Source organism: Aythya marila (assembly GCF_965140915.1).
Source record: "Aythya marila genome assembly, chromosome: W".
NCBI classification, from domain to species: domain Eukaryota; kingdom Metazoa; phylum Chordata; class Aves; order Anseriformes; family Anatidae; genus Aythya; species Aythya marila.
Genome location: NC_139081.1, coordinates 10,773,398 through 10,792,814, shown reverse-complemented (window position 1 = coordinate 10,792,814; position 19,417 = coordinate 10,773,398). Strand labels below are relative to the sequence as shown.

Sequence of the window (19,417 nt, the reverse complement as noted above, 5' to 3'; positions counted from 1 at the left end):
CTTTTTGATACACGCCTCCAAGTCATACACATTTGGTCACTCTCAACCCTCGACATAGTCTTTGCCTAGGCTTGGGTGCCACCAGCTTCCAACCTCTGGATATATGTTCTTGAAGAAAACAATTTCTGACCTTCTTGCTGTGGTTGCTTCTTCTTCTGATCATATTTCATAGGCTGTGGGTAGTTGGCCTTTATTGATTTTTGAAAAAAATTATGCAATGATGGAATTATCTGCTGTATGTTTCTTAGTTATGGATGTATATTAGGAAGGAATGTACCAGGTAGCTATCATTAGGAGACTGAACAGCCCACTCTATAATGTTGAGTGGGCTATCAAAAGCAAAACTAGGTGAAGTGACAGAGAGCTAGAATTAGAAATCCAGATTGGAAAGCAGTTTAAGTGATAACTCTTCTTTTAGAAGGAGATTTTAGTTACATACCAGTGAAGGGATGTTGTTCCTCAGTTGCATGTTAATAAATTTGTTAGGGAAGAACTACTTCAAGTCCAGAAATTTGTCACTAAATCTTACCTATTCTATACATTAGAATTAATTGTGTGTCAGTGATGTTTGTGAACTTTTATAGACTTTTAAAGTGTTTGGGGTTTTGTTTCTTGGTTCTAATCAGGACTGTTAAGGATTTATCCTACTGGTGTTGAGATTTTCAGTTGAAAGCAAATACTTCATGTGATTACTGGATTGACAATATAATGGATTTGAAAATTATTAATGACATTAACAATGGGGCGAGTATGACATTTGCTAACTTTTCCATATTGTTAAAACAAAAATAACACAAAGTCTTGTATGTTAATGGTAAGTAACTTTTAAACAAGATTTGCTGTGTTTTTAAAGAATCGTTGATGCAAATATTGTTTCATATATTTTGATGCTTCTCATTAATTTCCTTTTTTAAAGATTGGGGCCACGTCCCAGAAACTACATGAGCAGATAGTTATTTTCATGAGAATTATATACTTTCACTACAAAATAATTTGATAAAAATCTTGTCTATAAAATTGTCATAATTTTGGAGAAGAATATATATAAAGTTGGTATATTTTCTCCTATTCATTTTCCCTCCTAAAGATATGGTAAAAGCACGCAAATCACTTCTTCATTTATATTTCATCTATGGATCATGTAAAATTGTAGAATTATGGGACTCTAGATGACTTTGGCAATCATGCTCAGGCTGCAAAAAATCTGTAGGTATAGATGATCCAGTGGTTGTGTTAGCTGTTCATATGGCCTAACATGATTACTGTTACTGAATTAAATGCTTTACCAAAGCTTTTTGCAATTGAGTTTGATTTCATTCAATAGTAAAGACTTAGATGCAGTGGCTGCTTTGAAAAGGCTAGTTTTCCTCTGTTCTGTCTTCCTGCTTACAAAGGGAAAGGCTGTTATTTGCTGTCAACTAGGTGTAAGAGGAGAAAAATACATTTAATTAAAATATCCAGATTTTTGAAGTCTGCCTCTACTGGGAAACAGACAATAATTCCATCTTGAGAAACAAAGGATAACACCGAAGATGGAAAAATGAAGGAAAACCAAACTTGTTTCTTATTTATTTATAACAGTAGAGTGCATGCCTGCAGCCTCAATAATTTTGTTAAAATATAGAGCAGCTTTCTGAGATATAATTTGAGTAGCTGCTCCACGCATGGCATTGTATCTGTGCTTCTAATTATTACATGGCACTTTCCAATAATAAGTGAATCCAGATTTTTTTCATTAACATAATCTAATATAATTGTAAGTTAAGTTGTGATTATTCTTGTGTTTATATTTATATTTGGCCTTTTTGAGTATACTGATTAATTGTTTCATGCTGTAGAAGTGTAAGATATGGTCCTTTACAGTCCTTCCTAGTTGTTATCGGTATTGTCCTTGTTGAATTAAGAAAAGAGATCCCACTCCTAGATGCAACTTGCTTAAAATTGTGGTGAAATCTTTTGGCAGAGTTGGGAATTTATTTTACTGCTGTACTCCTGGTCTTCTTTCACAAACTCTTTAAGTTCACATTGGGCAATTTTAGGTGTGAATAAACACGTCTGTGGAATTCTTAGGTCCCTCAAAATAATTTTAAAAAAGCCAGCAGATCAAGAATAATTCTTATGTGATTATATGGTGTTTCTGTAGCAGATTTTAAAATGTCCAGCTTTTGCTACCTCTCATAAAGAGAGTGGATATTCTGAGAAATAAGATGCTGAGGTGTGTTTTGAAGAGCCCATCTAATTTTGATGGACTGGATGGAGATTGCCATCTGATATGACAAAAATAAAAATATTGCTAGTAGCTTTCTCTTATCCTTCTTCCTATTCTCTTCTCCTCCCCCCCCCCTCAGTTGAAACATATACTCTCTTTAGTGTCCACATCCTCAAAGGATGTTTATTTTATTTCTGTCTCGTCTTACCCTTTTTCTTTCTCTGTGAGAGTAAGGTAGAAGCATTTAGAAACATGGCTCCTAGTTTTGTAGTTGAATTTAATGGTCTATTTTAAGGCTCCATCAGGCAAAATTAATTCAGGCTCAAAAAACACAGACCAACTGACAAGTAAATGCTTTTGTTCTTGACTGGGTGTTAGAGTTTGTACTGACTTTTTATTATGAAAAATATTTATTTTTGTAGTCATAAAAGATTGAGACAAACATTTTCTCTTTCTTAAGATCTATCAAATTTTGAGTCTCGCTGTTTATTACAAACAAGCATAAAACAAATACAATCACTATTTATGTTTTTTTTTTTTATGTCTTTTTGTTGTTTTTTCTTGTTGTGTGGCACTCACCCCATACAACTTAGTTGTATAGTTTATTTTGAATGTTGTTTAAAACATGGAATTTAATGGAGTGTTCTAGTTAGAACAATAGCATTTGTCATTCCATAGTCAGAAGAAGGTAAAGGATGTGAACTTGAATCCGTTCAATGACATTCATGTTACATAGAACTGGATAACTCTCCATTATTAGGTCTAGTCAGACTTTTTGTGATATCTTTTTTTTTTTTTAAATTTTAATTTTTAGCTAATAGTTCCTATAAACAGCCCTCATAAAGGGAAATTCTATTTACTTGGTCTTTTAATAGTCAAAAATTGCAAATAGGATCTTTACTGTAGCTATTAGCATAGAAGGCCTCATTTCTGAAAACTTAAAATTCCACCTGCCATTAAAACTGGAGATACATCTTTCCATGGATTCAGTACAAGCTTGAGTGTTGGAAACATAAAGTGTAGTCTTATTTTAATTCTGCCATTTCTGTCACATGATTTACATCCTCTTTATTTCTCCATCTGAAAATCCAAAGATTAAAATATTTATGAAAACTTTTAAGGTTAATGGCATTTTCAGTGCTTGACTCATGTGACATTACTAGTAATATGAAAGTTAATTTTCAAAATACATATGCTCAAGCTATGCTTGGAACATGCACATAATGTTAAAGAATTCGTTTCTTTGGATCTGTAGAGAAACTCAATTAAGTATTTCTCCATAGGTGTGAATTTAAGCATCCATAGATGAAATTCTGAACATGTTTCTATATGAGGTGTTTTTATTATTATTATTATTATTATTGGCAGACATAAGTCCAACACTCTTTGACTGGGTTCTTTTAGATATTCCATATGTAGAGAGCTTAATGTTTAATACTAACTGTTGTCGTTTAACCCCAGTAGGCAGCTAACCATCACACAGTTGCTTGCTCCCTTCCACCCCTTCCCCAGTTGGATGAGGGGAAGAGAATCAGAAGGTCAAAATTGAGAAAACTTGTCTGTTAAGATAAAGACAGTTTAATAAGGAAACAAACAAACAAACAAAACCCACAAAGGAACAAAAAACAAGTGATGCAAAATGCAATTGTTCATCACCAGCTGACCAATGCCCAGCCAGACCCCGAACAATGGCAGCACCCCCCTGGCTAACTCCCCCCAGTTTTATTGTTGAGCATGACATCATATGGTATGGAATATCCCTTTGGCCAGTTTGGGTCAGTTGTCCTGTCTGTGTCCCTCCCAGCTTCTTGTGCATCCATCCCTAGCCTACTTGCTGGCAGGGCAATGTGAGTAACGGAAAAGACCTTGACTCAGTGTAAGAACTGCTTAGCATCAGTGTGTTAACACTATTTTCATTACAAATTCAAAACATAGTACCAAATGAGCTACTAGGAAGAAAATTAACTCTATCTTAACCAAACCAGCACACCAACTTTACTTTTTTGAAGTTATTTGACACTACACGGGACTTTGATTTAGCAGAATGAAATAGCAGTTTACTTCAATCACAGTACAAATAAAAATTATGCTTAGCAGAGTATAGTAGTTGCAATATGCAGTTGAATCATAATACAAATGCCATTCTTGTTGCTGGTCTTCATCATGACTCTGGCCGTCCCCAGTTGCTAGGAAGGAATACATGGGTTGAAACTGGCTTAAGCCTGTTGCTCTCTTCAAAGTTCTTTCTGTTTTTTTTTTTTTTTTTTTTTTTTTTTTTTTTTTTGTACAGTTTTTATACTCTATGTTCTATACTGAGTTTTTTATACTCAGTTTGGCTGAGCCACATATAGCCCTACCCATTCTGGTCTGGCTAACTCTGGAAGACATGTATTTGCACGTATTTATTTATTTTAATTAAGCAGGGGACAGTTACACAGCCAATTGATTCCCTCAACTATTGTAGCTATTTATCTAGAACAAAGACTATCTCCCATCTCTTTTGTGTTTTATTTTTTTTAAAACACTTGTGGTCAGTCACTCTACTTCTTTACTTAGGCAGTGAATATGTACTCATGAAGTTATCCCCTCAGAACCTTCTTCCATTCTAGGAGTTCATTGATCAATCACAACATGAAGTGTTTAAGTTTTTTACATTTTGACTTCAAAAAGAGAACTTTTCTGTAAGATACCTTTTTGGCATTGTGTATAAACACATTTTATTTTTCAATAATTTCATTATTTATATTGTAGGTCATGCAGGAGTCTCTGCCAGCATGATGAAGAAAAGAACTTCCCACAAGTAAGTTGCTAATATTTTTACTAAAGAATAGTTCTCAATAACTGGAATTTCCATTCTAGAAATATATCTGTATTGTTCCAGTCACTTTGCTCTTGAAAATCATGTGGAGTAGTATTCAGCCAGTGTATGTGTGTAGAGTCAGACTTAAATTCTTTTGGGAGGGAGGTGGGAAAGGATACACCATTGGTGGAGTTCTAAATATTGTTTTGAATGTTACTCTGAGAGAAATTATCCTGTGAATACAATTTTGTAATTTACTCTGGAATTCAGATGCAAGAGACTGCAAGCCAGAAATTGAGTACGTGTACTCTAGGATTTGTTACAGCTTTAGTTTTCGAAAAGGATTTTTCACTTTTTTTTTTTTTTTTAATAAAGAACAAACTGAAGCACTTCTTATAGAAGGCTGCTATTTGTGTGTGAAGGATACTTGCTTATCCTATACATTCATGGCACGTATTATTCTCTCTACTACATTTTGAAATAGTAGCAGCTAAATGATGAGTATGAGAATACAGAGGTAATAGCTTGGACATGTTTGACATTAGTGTCTAACAGCTAGATGTTGCAACTGGCTCAATGTCTAGTTGGAGAACTAAAAATAAGCTGGGGAAAGGTGAAATATTAAGATACTGCTACTTATATTTTAATTATGAATTACTATAGTGGTGCTATACGACATGCATCAATACAAAGCAATTTGTCTGGCAGGAATATCTTCTATGATTAACATATTTGAATTAGTATTAAGTGTTTCCCAGACACAACACATGATGCTCTGCTGTAATCCCTTTCACCAACTCTTCACTATTCACTCTTGTCTATCTCTTTACAAGGCAAAGATAAACATTTATTTGTTTAGAGACAGGTAGAGTTGGTTAAAACTTAATTTCTCTTGTTCTTTTTCAACCGCTCAGAGAAAGGAGTGTATGATGGGAAGACTATCAGAGGTGGGTTGCCTTTTGTACTTGAGGGTGGCTAGATTTGTCTTTATTGCTCTGTTGATATACACTTATTCAAATAGCTAAATAGGTTGTATATTTGTTAGCATAAAGGCTTTTATTGGGGCATATTAATTTGTGATCCTATGTCACATGATTTTGAGGCATTTAACTTAAGCACCCAACTGAGTTTTATGTTAATTTAGCCTAATCTGTTTTAGAATTGTTTAGTAAAGGTTTTGTTTTGTACCAAACCAAGATGACTTTTTGTGTGCTGCTCACTGACTTCTCTAAGAATGAGAGACTAGTATAGAGTTGTTTATACTTGATATTCATTACTTAAATTTTTGAAATGAACAGGTAACAGTAAGTAGTGCTGTAGACATGTTTATACTAAACAAGTGGGATATGAATGCCTATGTAAAAATGTATGCCGATGCTACTCTGAGCTGTTGTAGCCAACCATGAATTAGTAATGCATACTTTATAGTTGATTTAGTTATGATGACTCTTACATTGCTCATTTAAAGGAAAAAGAGGAACAAGTCTACTGGCATTTGAAGGCCATAGGGCCTTCAAAAACTTCTAAACTAGGTTCAGAAAGTTCACAGGGAAGGGAGGAGCCAAGTGGATGGAACAGGGGAACTCAGGAAGTGATGAAATGAGCTGTGTGGATTAGTTTTCTGAACTCTTCTTAACTAATATGTTAGTTAACCATTGACTCTTTTACTGACTCTTTTGGAAGGGGTTCCCATGGTTATAGGTCAGCTGCAAAAGATCAGTTCTTATGTGAGCTCTGTCAATGTCAATAGGTAGTGATGAATATGAAGCTGTCAGATCAGTCAGTAGTCTCTTAGCTTTTATCCTTTCAACTACCACTGAATTTATCCCTTGTGAATTTCACACTTATTGTGGCAAGTTGTACTTGGCTAAGGGCCAAACTCCCATCCATCTGTTCACTTCCCCTCCTCAGCAGGGCAGGGGTGGAAAATAGGATGACAAAGCTCATGGGTCAAGATAAAAAGGAGGTTGCTTACCAATTACCGTTGCAGGCAAAAGAGGCTTGAGTTAGTTAGGGAAAATTGAGTTAGGGAAAATTATTTTATTGCCAATTAAAATGGATTTGAATTGTAAGAAACAAACATTAAAATAATACCTTTCCTTTCCCATGATCAACTTCACTCCAGACTCCTCTACCCTCTCTTCCTCCTCAAAGCAGCACAGGGAATTGGGGAGGGGTATTTATAGCCAGTACATAAGGATTGCTCTCTGCTATTCCTTCCCCCCATACTTTTCCCCTGCACTGGCATGGGTTCTCTACAGGCCACAGTTCCTGTCAGGAAATACCCGACTGCTCCAGCATGAGTCCTCTATGGACTACAGTGTAGATATCTGCTCTGGTGCCATAGAACACCTCCTTTCTGAAACTTGGTGTTCTCTTTGCTCTCTCCCTCTCTCTCCCCCCTCCCCACCCCCCTCGCATGCTCCCGCTCTCTCCCTACACCCCTCCCCCTTCTCTGCCTGTCCAGCCTTTTTTGCGCTTTCTTTTATGTTTTCACAAAGGCGCCACCAACTTTGCTGATTGGCTCAACTTTGGCTTGTGGTGGAGATGTTGCCAAGCCAGCTGGAACCAGTTGCATCTGTGACAGGGCAGCCACTGACCTCTTCTCACTTGAGGCCATCCCAGTGTCCTAAGAAAATGAATTTCAGAAGTGAATAATGGTTTTTGAAGGAGTACAGAAACTAATTTAAAACTGCTCCCTCAAGTAATGTGTCTCATATTGAGGAAAAAACATTTATAAAAATTATCTGATCACACAATCCCCCTATCAGTGATATTATTGATAGTCTATAGTATTGAGACAGGGAACGAGATAAAGGATGTTGATTCCTAGGTCTTAGCTAGCACAATTGTATGTTAACAACCCCAAAGATAAGGGAGTAAAAGACTGTGTGCATAGATAATGGAACCAGAAAGAACTGGCTTGACTGCTGATGTCTGTCAAAGAAAGTAAGGGTCAGGAATTTAGAAGACTCCTGGCCTTCATCAAGAGACCACCAGAGTACACAGGATGACTACCCTAGGACTCCAGTATGCATGCGAATAGGGGCAGTGTTATATATGGAACTTAGTTCCAAAGTGAGTGCGGAGGTCTTCTAACCACGGTTTCAATCTCCTGTGAGGGACTCGGCCGGTGAAGGACCAAAACGATTGCTCTAGGAATTCGTGGGTGGGTTAACCACTTGCAAGACACCTCTAGACACAGGCACAGCCAGGGATTTGGAACCTCTTTAAGGGTTCCAGGGATTCGGAACTTATTTGAAGGTTCCAGGATGGGTCAGGTGAAAAGGGACCGATAACATGAACTTTGAAGATTGAGTCTACTCCTGGAGATTTGAAAGTTAGGCTTAAAAGAACTTGAAGTATATCGGAGCATAGCTACCCCCGTTGGATGCTAATTGTAGTGATCGAAATAATAGGAGGGAAATATACCTAGAGGATTGGTTATCTACTTTGATCAATTGAATTTGATGTGTGTGATGCTGCTAGTGATGATGATTATTATACACCCTGTGAAACAATGAGTTGGGTGAAATATTCTAGATATGGGATTCCAACCATTGCTAAAAACTTGTTTATAAATCTTGCAGAGAATATTGTGAAGGCATTCTCTTGTGGTTCAATTGGCCTTGGCCAAATACGAAGACAAGACACGAATTAATGATATTAAAAAAGAAGAGGAGGGATTGTTATATATGGAGTGGTAATTCGTGTCGAGAACATGGTTGATATTAATAAAGAAGGGGGAGATGTGGGAGTGTGGCCATGGGGGTCAGAAAGCCCCGTGGTTGGGATAACATTAGACTTGGCCATCAGGATGAGGCCATCAGGAATGTAAAAGAGTTTAGAGGGAACAAAGAAGGGTGATTCAGGAGACTCCATGCAGTCTCGGGTTGCTTGCAGCCGTTAAGGCATGGAAGCTTCTGGGTGTTTGCTGTTGTTGTTATATTCAAAGTTGTTTGACCAATGAAAAGTTGTTTTGAAAAGAACTGCTGTAGGAAGAAGGGTATAAGAGGGGAGCCTGTCCTCGAGGGGAAAAAAAAAAAAAAAAAAAAGCAACATGATAGAATGAAGTTATGTCATCAATAAAGAAGCAGAAAGAAGGAATGAAAAGAAACAGGCTGGCAGAATGGAGACCAGGACGGGAACAGGCACTTTGATCGCCTCATGAAGATAGGTTCGGCCAAACTCAGCAAACCACTCAAAGAAGCTCGTACAGAAAGTCACTGGGAATAGGCGCATCGGAGCTGGGAAGAAGCTCAAGCTGAGAGAAGCAGACCTGCGCACACAACTGCCCCTCCCTGGTAAGGAGTTGCGCATTATGGGGAATCATATGTCCTTAGGAACAAAGACTGTCCTGGTAACCTTACGCTTATTCTCCGTATTAACAATTGGACAGTTTATGATCCTGAAATATGGGACCAAACTGAGGTCAAGGTGTGGGACTGTAACTAAAAATGACAAGGTTGCGGTGGGATTGCTCAGCACCTGGCAAGCAATCTCTGAGGCCTTAAAGAGGCCTGTGGGACCACAGTCAGAAGCATGTGGTTTGCCAGATAGTGAGGGGGCTGCGGGCTCCTTTACTGACCCGACTGCTACGCCATGGGCCCCTCTGCTTCCACAGCCATCGAAGGCCTTTGCTGTTACGCCCCCTGGTGACCTGGACGTGCCTTTTGACCCAGGCCCTATTGGCCTTGAAAAGGAGATGGATATGCTTTTCTTCGATCCCGGAAGAACGGGATACATAAGGCCTGAAGACCGAGTTGCTTGACAACTTAAAGCAAGACATATTGTTCAAAAGGAATGGAAAATGGAGACTTGTTTGTAATCAAGAAAAGGAATGGAAAATGGAGACTGTTAAGTCATGGAACTTGGAGGATTGTTCGTTACCTTTCCTGATTGTACGTATGTATAGGCATACTTGTGTTTAGTATGTAAAGCAATGTTCTGTATATTTAGAATGTTCAAAGTTCTCGTGTGCATGTTGGTGGAGCGTAGACTCCCCGCACACCCAGTGCTGTTTACTTGCCTTTTATACCTTTTAGAAATATTTGTTTTATAAATATTACAAAATTCAGGTTGAGTTGAGACCTCATTTATAACAGCGACCTAGCCCCTGTCTATTCAGCTGTGGGAGCCGCTGAGATGTAGGACTCTCTAGGCATGCCCCGGGAGATTCTCAGAGGGACTCCTCACCTCAGCTGGCTCACCACGGGGACAGACAAATACCATCTTTTGTAAAGGTATTCTTTTTAGAATTTTGCTTGGTTGGTATAGTGTTGGTTTGGAAGGTACCTGTAAAGCATAGAAGACGTTATATGTTGGGGTGCTGTATTACTAGTCACTGGGATACCATGTGATCTAGTTAGTACTTTGTTTTGTGGATGTAGTATGGGACCAATTGTAGAACATCTACAAAACAAAGTACTACTAGATCACACGGACTTCCAGTGACTAGTAGTATGGGACCAATTGTAGAACTAGTCACCGGGAGTCCATGTTGTGAGAAACACTCCGTAGCCAATAAGTTAGGCTCAGGCGAGGATCTCAGTGAAGTAGTAATTTATTCGCGATTGCAAAGGCGGGCACCCCACAAGCAGGAGAGCGCATCTACTAGTTCCAAAACACAGCCACGGAACCGCGGATCAGGACTCCACACTCACTTCGTACAGAAGTACGCCTCACTCACACATCACGCAGAGTCTCACCCGACCCCCAAGGCAATACTTAATATTTCTTACCTTGGTCTGTGCACAGACTTACCGGATCAATTCTTAAAAACCTGGAGTGCCTACCTTCTTCCCTTCCCCACTGCTTCACGGATCCTGCCTCTTTAACCAGTCTCGGGCCCTCTGTCAGCTTTCCGCAGAACCGCCACCATCGATGCACAGGACTGCTGAAATCAGCGGGGCATGCCTTCTTGCTGCTGCGGCGGTGGGGCTTCCCAGTAGGTGACTGGATCACGGACGAGCCCCCAAATTGTGAGAAACACTCCATAGCCAATAACTTAGGCTCAGGCGAGGATCTCAGTGAAGTAGTAATTTATTTGCGACTGCAGTGGCGGGCGCCCCACAAGCAGGAGAGCACACCTACTAGTTCCAAAACACAGTTTATATACTTTTTGATGACAGGACCCTCCCCTGTTTCCCCAATGAGGGGGTAATCCAGGTTCACAATCTATCTGATGCTTCACAAACAATGCATGGCCTTCAGTAGCCAGCCTGTCAAATTTCAATTTCCTTTTGCCATTTTTACTGTTTGAAGTGGTAATGTTTCTTCACTTATCTGACTTGATTTAACACCGTGATTTTCACCTAATTGTCCTAAGGAGTCTGGTTGTCTGCATTTTACAAGGTCACCTGCTTAAGCTTTCTTATCACTGTAAGCATATCTCAGTACCACATTCCTTCCTTCTAAACAATGTAACTCTGCAAAAACAACATTTCTATTCCTACAATGTGATTTAGTCAGTACTTTGTTTTCGTTTTAGATTTGTTTTGGCACTTTTTCTCTGCATGTGTTCTTGACATTGAATAACAGAAAACACTTAACATTCACAATTTATACTGTGAAATCTGTTGTAATAAGTGATACTATTTGTAGTAGTGATTGCTGTTTTGTCTTGCTTGAGTCAAAGGTGTAAGGGGCCTCTTCGTGTGATTGCGTGATTGTGCTGTGTGAGTGAGACGCAGCATCGCTGCGAAGCGAGTGCAGAGTCCTGATGATCCGTGATTCTGCTATTCTGTGAGGAATATGACTGGAGACGGATGAAGTGTAAGAGATTGAGAAAAGGCATCATAATGGGAAGAATTTTGAGTACTATTTATAAAAAGACCCTTCTTGGTAGTATCTTGGCCCATTGGAAGGACATTGGTGGGCCACCTGGAGGAAATGTTAATCGTAAGACCTTAATTAAGTATTGTAACCAATGGTGGACTCAATAGAGAGTAAAAAAAAAATCAGGATCTGGACCGGGGAGACATTGATCTAATGATGGGGGAGATGATTGAGATGATGGAATCAGAAAACCAGCTAATTCTTAAAACAGCCTGAGTTCATGTGCAAGCTCAGATTGCCATTTGGACTGCTTTGTAGATGATTGCATTCCTCTGACTGACCCCCACTGAGATCCTAATCACCCTGGAAATTATGAACGGTTATGTAAATACCAAAATCTGATTAAATTGGGAATTGAGAACTGGTTCCAAAAGCTATAAATCTATAAATCATCCAAACATATGTAGTATCCAACAAGGTCCAAAGAAAAACCCCTACCAAATACAATACCAACTTTGAAATGCAATGGAAAAAAAAAAAAACAAACACTATTTGGACCTGGCTTCAGAAGACAAATAGAGGCAAATGGCTAGCCTCTTTCTAGGGCAATCGGCCCCTGATATCAAGAATTACAGAAATAGCAAGAAATTACAGAAATTGGAGGGATTGGAGGACAAGACTTGGGAGACCCAGAAAGGTTATTGAATGCAGCGTGGAAAGCAATTAGGAATAGGGAAGATGCAAAGGACAGAAGTTATCTAAGGTAATAGCCACAGCAAACAGTGACTGCACTACAACAGAAAGAGAGAAGGAGGGGGGCAAAAGGGGAATTGAAAAAGTTAAAGAAAAGACTTTAGGAGGGTTTACAGGACAGAACCAGTGTGCATACTGCAAGAAGGAAGGACATTTGGGGAATAAAAAAAAAAAAAAAAAAAAAATTAAAAAAAAAAAAAAAAACAAAACAAAAACAAAAGAGGATTGCCTTAGGTTGCACTTTAAATTTACAACAGTCAGAACAGGAATGACGGAGACCTGGGGCATCTACCCTAGCAGGTCCACTGGTTGAAATAAAGCTAGGGAATGAAGAGAGAGGCTTGGATTTTTTTGTTGCTTACGGGAGCTTCTTTCTCTGTGTTAATTCAAAATTTGATTCTGGAAAGACGCTGAGTCTATAAATGTAATAGGAGCAACTGGCCAACAGGAAAAGGCATTTTTGCAATCCTTGAAATTTAAATTGGGAAAAATAATTGTAATACATCAATTTTATTACTTATCAAATTTGCCAAGGCCCTTATTGGGAAGGGACTTCATAGAAAAATTGGATGCAAAAATTTATTTTGAACAAGGGAAAATGGAAATAAAAGTAACATATTAAACTCGTAAGTCTATCCCTGGCGAGTCCAGAGAAAGCTCCAGACAGGACTCGCTGAATGGATGTAATTATGAACCAAGTGTATCTGGGAGTTTGTGCTACAGGAATACCCGGGGGAGCAAAGAATATAGTAACTGAAAAAAAAATTGATTTAAAGGAAAATGCTCCCAAGGTATGCCAAAAGCAATACCCACTAAAGGTGGAAGACAGAAGGGGAATGGAAGGAATAATTAATAACTTTCTTAAATATGGACTATTAGTAGAATGTGAGTCAGAATATAACACTCCATATAGGCCCAGTTAGAAAGGCAGATGGAACCTATCGTATAGTCCAGGACTTAAGGGCCATCAATAGGGTCACAAAAGATTTATACCCTGTAGTAGCCAACCCCTATAAACTTTTGACAAAATTAGAAAACGGTCAAGTTTGGTTCATGGTACTAGATTTAAAGGATGCCTTTTCCTGCCTGCCCATGGTGACTGAAAGCCAGAAACTCTTTGCCTTTGAATGGGAAAATCCCAATACATGAAGAAAAACTCAGCTTACTTGGACTGTGTTAGCCTGTGATCTTGAAGCTTGGAAAACCCCTTCAGGAAAAGGGGACACTGCTGCAATACATAGATGACCTGTTGATAGCTACCGAAGAAGAAAAGGAGTGCGTGGAATGGACTATTAGTTCACTTTTTTTTTTTTTTCGGCACTAATACCGTGAACCCAGACTTTCCTTAGTAACAGAGTTTCCAGATCACCCCTTCATGATTGCATCAAGACCATGGACACGGTATACTCCAGCTGACCAGACTTAAAGGAAACACCCCTAGAAGATGCAGAGGATTGTTACATAGATGGCAGCAGCTTCGTCTGCCAGGGAATTTACCTCACAGGGTATGTGGTAAGAAACATCAGCCCAAAAGGTGGAAATCATTGCCTTGATAAGAGCTCTTGAGCTGGCAAAAGGGAAAAGAATTAACATTTGGACAGATTTGAAATATGCCTTTGGTGTGGTGCATGCACACGGGGCAATTCAGAAGGAGAGAGGACTCTTATCATCCTCAATTAAACATACAGAAGAGATACTGAAGTTACTCCAAGCGGTATACCTGCCTACTAAAGTTGCCATTATGCACTGTAAAGGACATCAAACAGGGGAAACTGATATTGGAAGAAGGAAATAGATTGGCTGATGCAGAAGCCAAAGGGGAGTCAGAACGGGCATCTGAGAGTCAAATTTTGGCACTAGTACCAGGAACAGAAAACCAGGCATTAACAAAAGCCTTAGAAGATGAAGTAGAATATTCTAAGATAGATAAGCAATTAATTGAAGACGTAAAGGGAAAATGTTACCTACAGGTTTAGCACAAATAAATGATGAGAGAATTGTGGTACTGTATTACATGGTCTGTTCTGAAAGTAGTAGGACTGGCTTTTTCCTGGGCGAATGGGCGGACGAGAGGCGGTCTGCGCGCGCAGGATCGGTGGAGGGGGATATTGGGAACGCTGGGAAAAATCGGCAGTCAGCTGTTGAAGAGAGCAGGTTGCTTGTACTGTGAACACCTGTCGAAACGCCTCGTCACGGAGAATCATGGAGCGTTTACTGGAGCAGCGATACGCAATCAAATTTTGTGTAAAGTTTGGTAAAACGGGCAAAGAGACTCACGACATGATTAAGGAGGCCTACGGTGATGCTGCCATGGGTAGATCAAGTGTTTTTGAGTGGCACAAGCTGTTCCAAGAAGGTAGGGAAAGAGTGGAAGACGACGACCGCTCTGGACGCCCTTCAACCAGCAAGACCAACGAAAATGTGTCGCGAGTGAAAAATTTACTGAACTGTGATCGCAGGATGAGTATCAGAATGATTGCTGATGACTTGAGCATTCCTCAAACCCAATCTTTTGAGATGGTGAAAGAAAACTTAGCCATGAGGAAAGTGTGTGCGAAGTTTGTGCCGCTAGTGTTGTCAGAGGAGCAAAAGGCCAACCGGAAAGCGATCTGCCAGGATCTTCTTCATCATGTGAATGAGGAGCCCAACTTTTTGGACAATGTAGTGACCGGTGACGAGACGTGGGTGTTTGAATACGACCCGGAAAGTAAGCGGCAGAGCACAGAATGGCACACCCCTGCTTCCCCACGCCCCAAGAAAGCACGAATGAGCAAATCCAAGCAAAAGTCCATGCTCATTTGCTTTTTTGATCGACATGGAGTCATCCACAAAGAGTTTGTACCACCCGGACAAACAGTTAATGCATTTTTTTACGTGGAAGTCCTCACAAGACTGCGAAAACGCATTGCTCGTGTCTGCCCAGCCATCATCAACAATTGGCGGCTGCACCATGACAACGCGCCGAGCCACACAGCGTTTCGCGTAGTGGAGTATCTTGCTCAGCACAAGGTGGCAACGCTGCCTCAGCCCCCCTACAGCCCCGACTTGGCCCCGCCAGACTTTTTTCTGTTCCCGAGAATAAAATCGACACTCAAGGGGAAGCATCACACATCGGTAGAGGCGCTTCAAGAGGCCGTGACGAGGGAGCTAAACAGCATTCCGGTCCAGGTGTTCCTGGAGGCGTACGAAAACTGGAAAACTCGTTGGCAGCAGTGTGTAGATGCGGAAGGGTGCTACTTTGAAAAATTCTAATTGTTTGTTCTATTCTCATGAATATTTTTTTTTTTTAAATGAGTCTTACTACTTTCAGAACAGACCATGTATATTGGGTGGTAATTGGAGAACATAATAAAACATGCTGGGGAGCTGAAATTTTATAACAGTTTTTAAGTAGGACATGGATAGGACCTAATTTGTATACCATTGTCAGACAGGTGTCATATGTCTTAAAAATTACCCACAGACAGGAATCAAACCCCAAATGGGAACAATAGAGAAGGGAAATGTTCCTGGGAAACAGTGGCAAATAGATTTTTTCAGACTCCCAAGAAAAGGGAGGTTTAGATGCTATTGGTACTAACAGACACCTTTTCCAGATGGCTAGAAGCATTCCCATGTAGAACTAACAAAGCCAGAGAAGTGTCCAAAGTATTGTTGAATTAAATTATACTGAGCTTTGGTGTACCTTCAGTAACGTCATCTGAAAGGGGACCACACTTCACTGCAGAACTGACCCAACACGTCAGCAAAGTGCTGGGGATTGATTATCAACTACGCACTCTATATAGGCCACAGGTGAGTGGCCAAGTGGAAAAAAAAAAAAAAAGAATCATTTGATAAAACAATACATTGCTAAAATCTGTCAAGAAATCAACATATTGGTATCAGGCGCTACCCATGGCACTTCCTAGAATTAGAACTAGGTCTAGGACCAAGGAAAAACGAAGCCCCTTTGAGATACTCTATAGCAGGCCTTATAAATCAATAAGAATGTTTTAGGAACTAGACCTTTTATTAGCCTCCCAAGGGGAGGTATGCACTTTAATAAATATTAGTTGCTGTATGTATGTAAATGAAGCAGGATGAATTGAGACTGATCTCAAAAAAGTATTTGGAAAAGACCAAGATCTTACATAAGGTAGTTCAAGATGACACTTCCTGGGGTTTTTGAGAATTATGGAACAAACTGACCTCTTGATTACTGTAATATATGGCATAATAATTCGTGTCAAGAAAATAGTTGATATTAATAAAGAAGGGGGAGATGTGGGATTGTGGCCATGGGGGTCGGAAAGCCCTGTGGTTGATGGTAACATCAGACTCTTAACGATGAGGCCATCAGGAATGTAAAAGAGTTTAGAGGGAACAAAGAAGGGTGATTCAGGAGACTCCATGCAATCTGGGGTTGCTTGTTCTCCAGCCATTAAGGCATGGAAGTTGCTGGGTGTTTGCTGTTGTTGTTATATGCAAAGTTGTTTGACCAATGAAAAGTTGTTTTTGAAACGGACTACTGTGGGGTGAAGGGTATAAGAGGGGAGCCTGTCCTTGTTATAAAAGCCAGAAGTCGTTTGTACTTATCAAAACAGAATTTATTAAAGCAAGTGGTCAAGCAGGCAAAACAGCGCTGGGCAGCTGGGGAGTCTCTTGCTCCACCAACGGTGTGCCTTACCCCTGCCAGGGTCCACTTTTATTGTCTAGTGGTCCCGGGTTGAGTGGCACATCCTGGTTCCTTCTGCGGTTGCGGAAACAGTTGCTAGGGGGTCCTCACGGGCTCTCTGATGGTCATGGGGATGAAGGTCATAGTCTTCCTCTGCGTTGCAGATTGATTGTCCTTTCCTTATTTGGGCATTTCAGTTACTGCAATTGTTACCTTGCAGCAGGTAGTTATCACAATTGTTGGCTCAACAGGATGTGGCGGTTGGAGATAGTCAAGTTACAGAGGTTAAACAGCTTATCCGGTTACCCCCACCGGTTTGATAGACAAATTCTTTATACAGTCTTTATTACATCCTCAAGAAAAAAAAAAAAGAAAAAGAAAAAGACAACACGATATAATGAAGTTATGAAAGAAGGAATGAAAAGGAACAGGCTAGCAGAACAGGGACCAGGACAAGAATAGGGACATTGATCACCTCATGAAGTGAGGTTTGGCCTCACAAACTCATAGGTTTGGCCAAGCTCAGCAAACTGCTCAAAGAAGCTCGTACTGAAAGTCGCTGGGAATAGGCACATCGGAGCTGGGAAGAAGCTCAAGCTGAGAGAAGCGGACCCATGCACACAACTGCCCCTCGCTGGTAAGCAGTTGTGCATTATGGGGAATCATACATCTTTAGAAACAAAGACTGTCCTGGTAATCTTACAGCTTATTCTCCTTATTAACAATTGGACAGTTTATGATCCTGAAATATGGGACCAAACTGAGGTCAAGGTGTGGGACTCTGCAACTAAAAATGGCAAGGTTGCAGTGGGATTGCTCAGCACCTGGCGAGCAATCTCTGAGGCCTTAAAGAGCCATGTGGGGCCACAGTCAGAAACATGTGGTTTCCAAACAGTGAGGGAGCTGTGGGCTTGTTTACTGATCCTTCTGCTACACCACTGGCCCCTCTGCTGCTACAGCCATCAAAGACCTTTGCTGTTACGCCCCTTGGTGACCTGAACGTGCCTTTTGACCCAGGCCCTATTGGCCTTGAAAAGGAGATGGATATGTTTTTCTTCAATCCGAGAAGAAGAGGATACATAAGGCCCGATGTGGGGTTATTCTGGGTTGTGCCTGCGTGCACGAGGGGAAGTGTTTGGGGGTGCCTGCGAGCACAGTGGGAGGGGTCCTGGGTTCCTGGGTGGGAGGCTTTGACACTATATAAGATAATGTCACGCAGCAATAAGTTGGCTTACGGCACAGAACGCTGGTCGTTGTGTCCGTTTGTCCCGGGGCTTTCGGTCGGGTTATCTGACATTTGGTGACCCCGACGTGATACAATTCTCAACGTGAAACCGGTTGGCGCGAGTTAGGCGTGGTGCGTACGTGCTAGGTACGCGGGTGGCCATGGGGCCTGGAGTCGATGAGATGGTGAGTACTGTTAAATCCTTGGCCAAGGAAGTAGGGATAACACTACGAAAGAAGGACGTACAGTCCCTCTTGTTCTGGGTGACACGCTGGAATCTGGCAGTCTCCTGTCCATTGCCTGAGACAGACCGTTTTAGAAATGGTGGGACGGGATTTATTTGATAGCGCCTGCATCGGGAACAAAGAGGCGCTGACTTTATTTCCGACGTATGGGTCGGTGCGAGTGGTTTTGGAAAAGGTAGCCAACGTGACATGCCTGTGGGCTGCTGTGCACCGCACGCCTTTGTCTGATGGGGATGGTGAGGATAAGCGGGCTCCTGTGGAGCTGCCAGTAAATAACAATCTAAAGGAGGGGTCAGGGCAGGCGAAGGAGGAGGCTCTATCGGGAGATGAAAATAATGTGGAGCAGGAGAAAGAAGAAGGTGGGAACCCCCTTGTGGCCCCCCTGCGAGTTCGGTTAGATCATGAAAAAATAGCAGTGCCTAGTGCTCCCCCGGCAGAAGGGAACGCGGTACATACTTCATCGGACGGGTCCTTTTGGGGGGTAAATAAGAAGGGCTCCCTTATCCTATTCCCTGCCGGGGGTCCTGAAGGGGTAGGGGTGGCATCCGGGCAGGCGCCGGTGTTTTCGGGCTCCCTCCGGCTGCCGCTGTATGCCCCTCCGGCGTTTGACCCTGGAAAGCGGGAGGGGGTGCAAGCACGGGTGGAGTCTTTTTTGGAGAAGCCCCTACCATCGTCCGTGTGTCGCGTTCCTGTTCCGTCGGGTGCTGCGCCCCAAGAGAGAGAATGAGTGGATAGTGAGAGTTCAACAGAT

General features: G+C 41.0%; 1 protein-coding gene across 2 annotated transcripts in view; it reads left to right on the top strand.

Moving 5' to 3' along the window:
- Nucleotides 1-19,417, top strand: part of LOC309889447 (spindlin-Z) — an 81,064-nt gene that overhangs the window by 47,682 nt on the left and 13,965 nt on the right. For both annotated transcript variants that reach the window (XM_082782297.1, XM_082782298.1), the window contains exon 3: nt 4,961-5,009. In XM_082782297.1, coding sequence (XP_082638423.1) covers nt 4,961-5,009 — 49 coding nt within the window. The remainder of the gene's footprint in view (nt 1-4,960; nt 5,010-19,417) is intronic.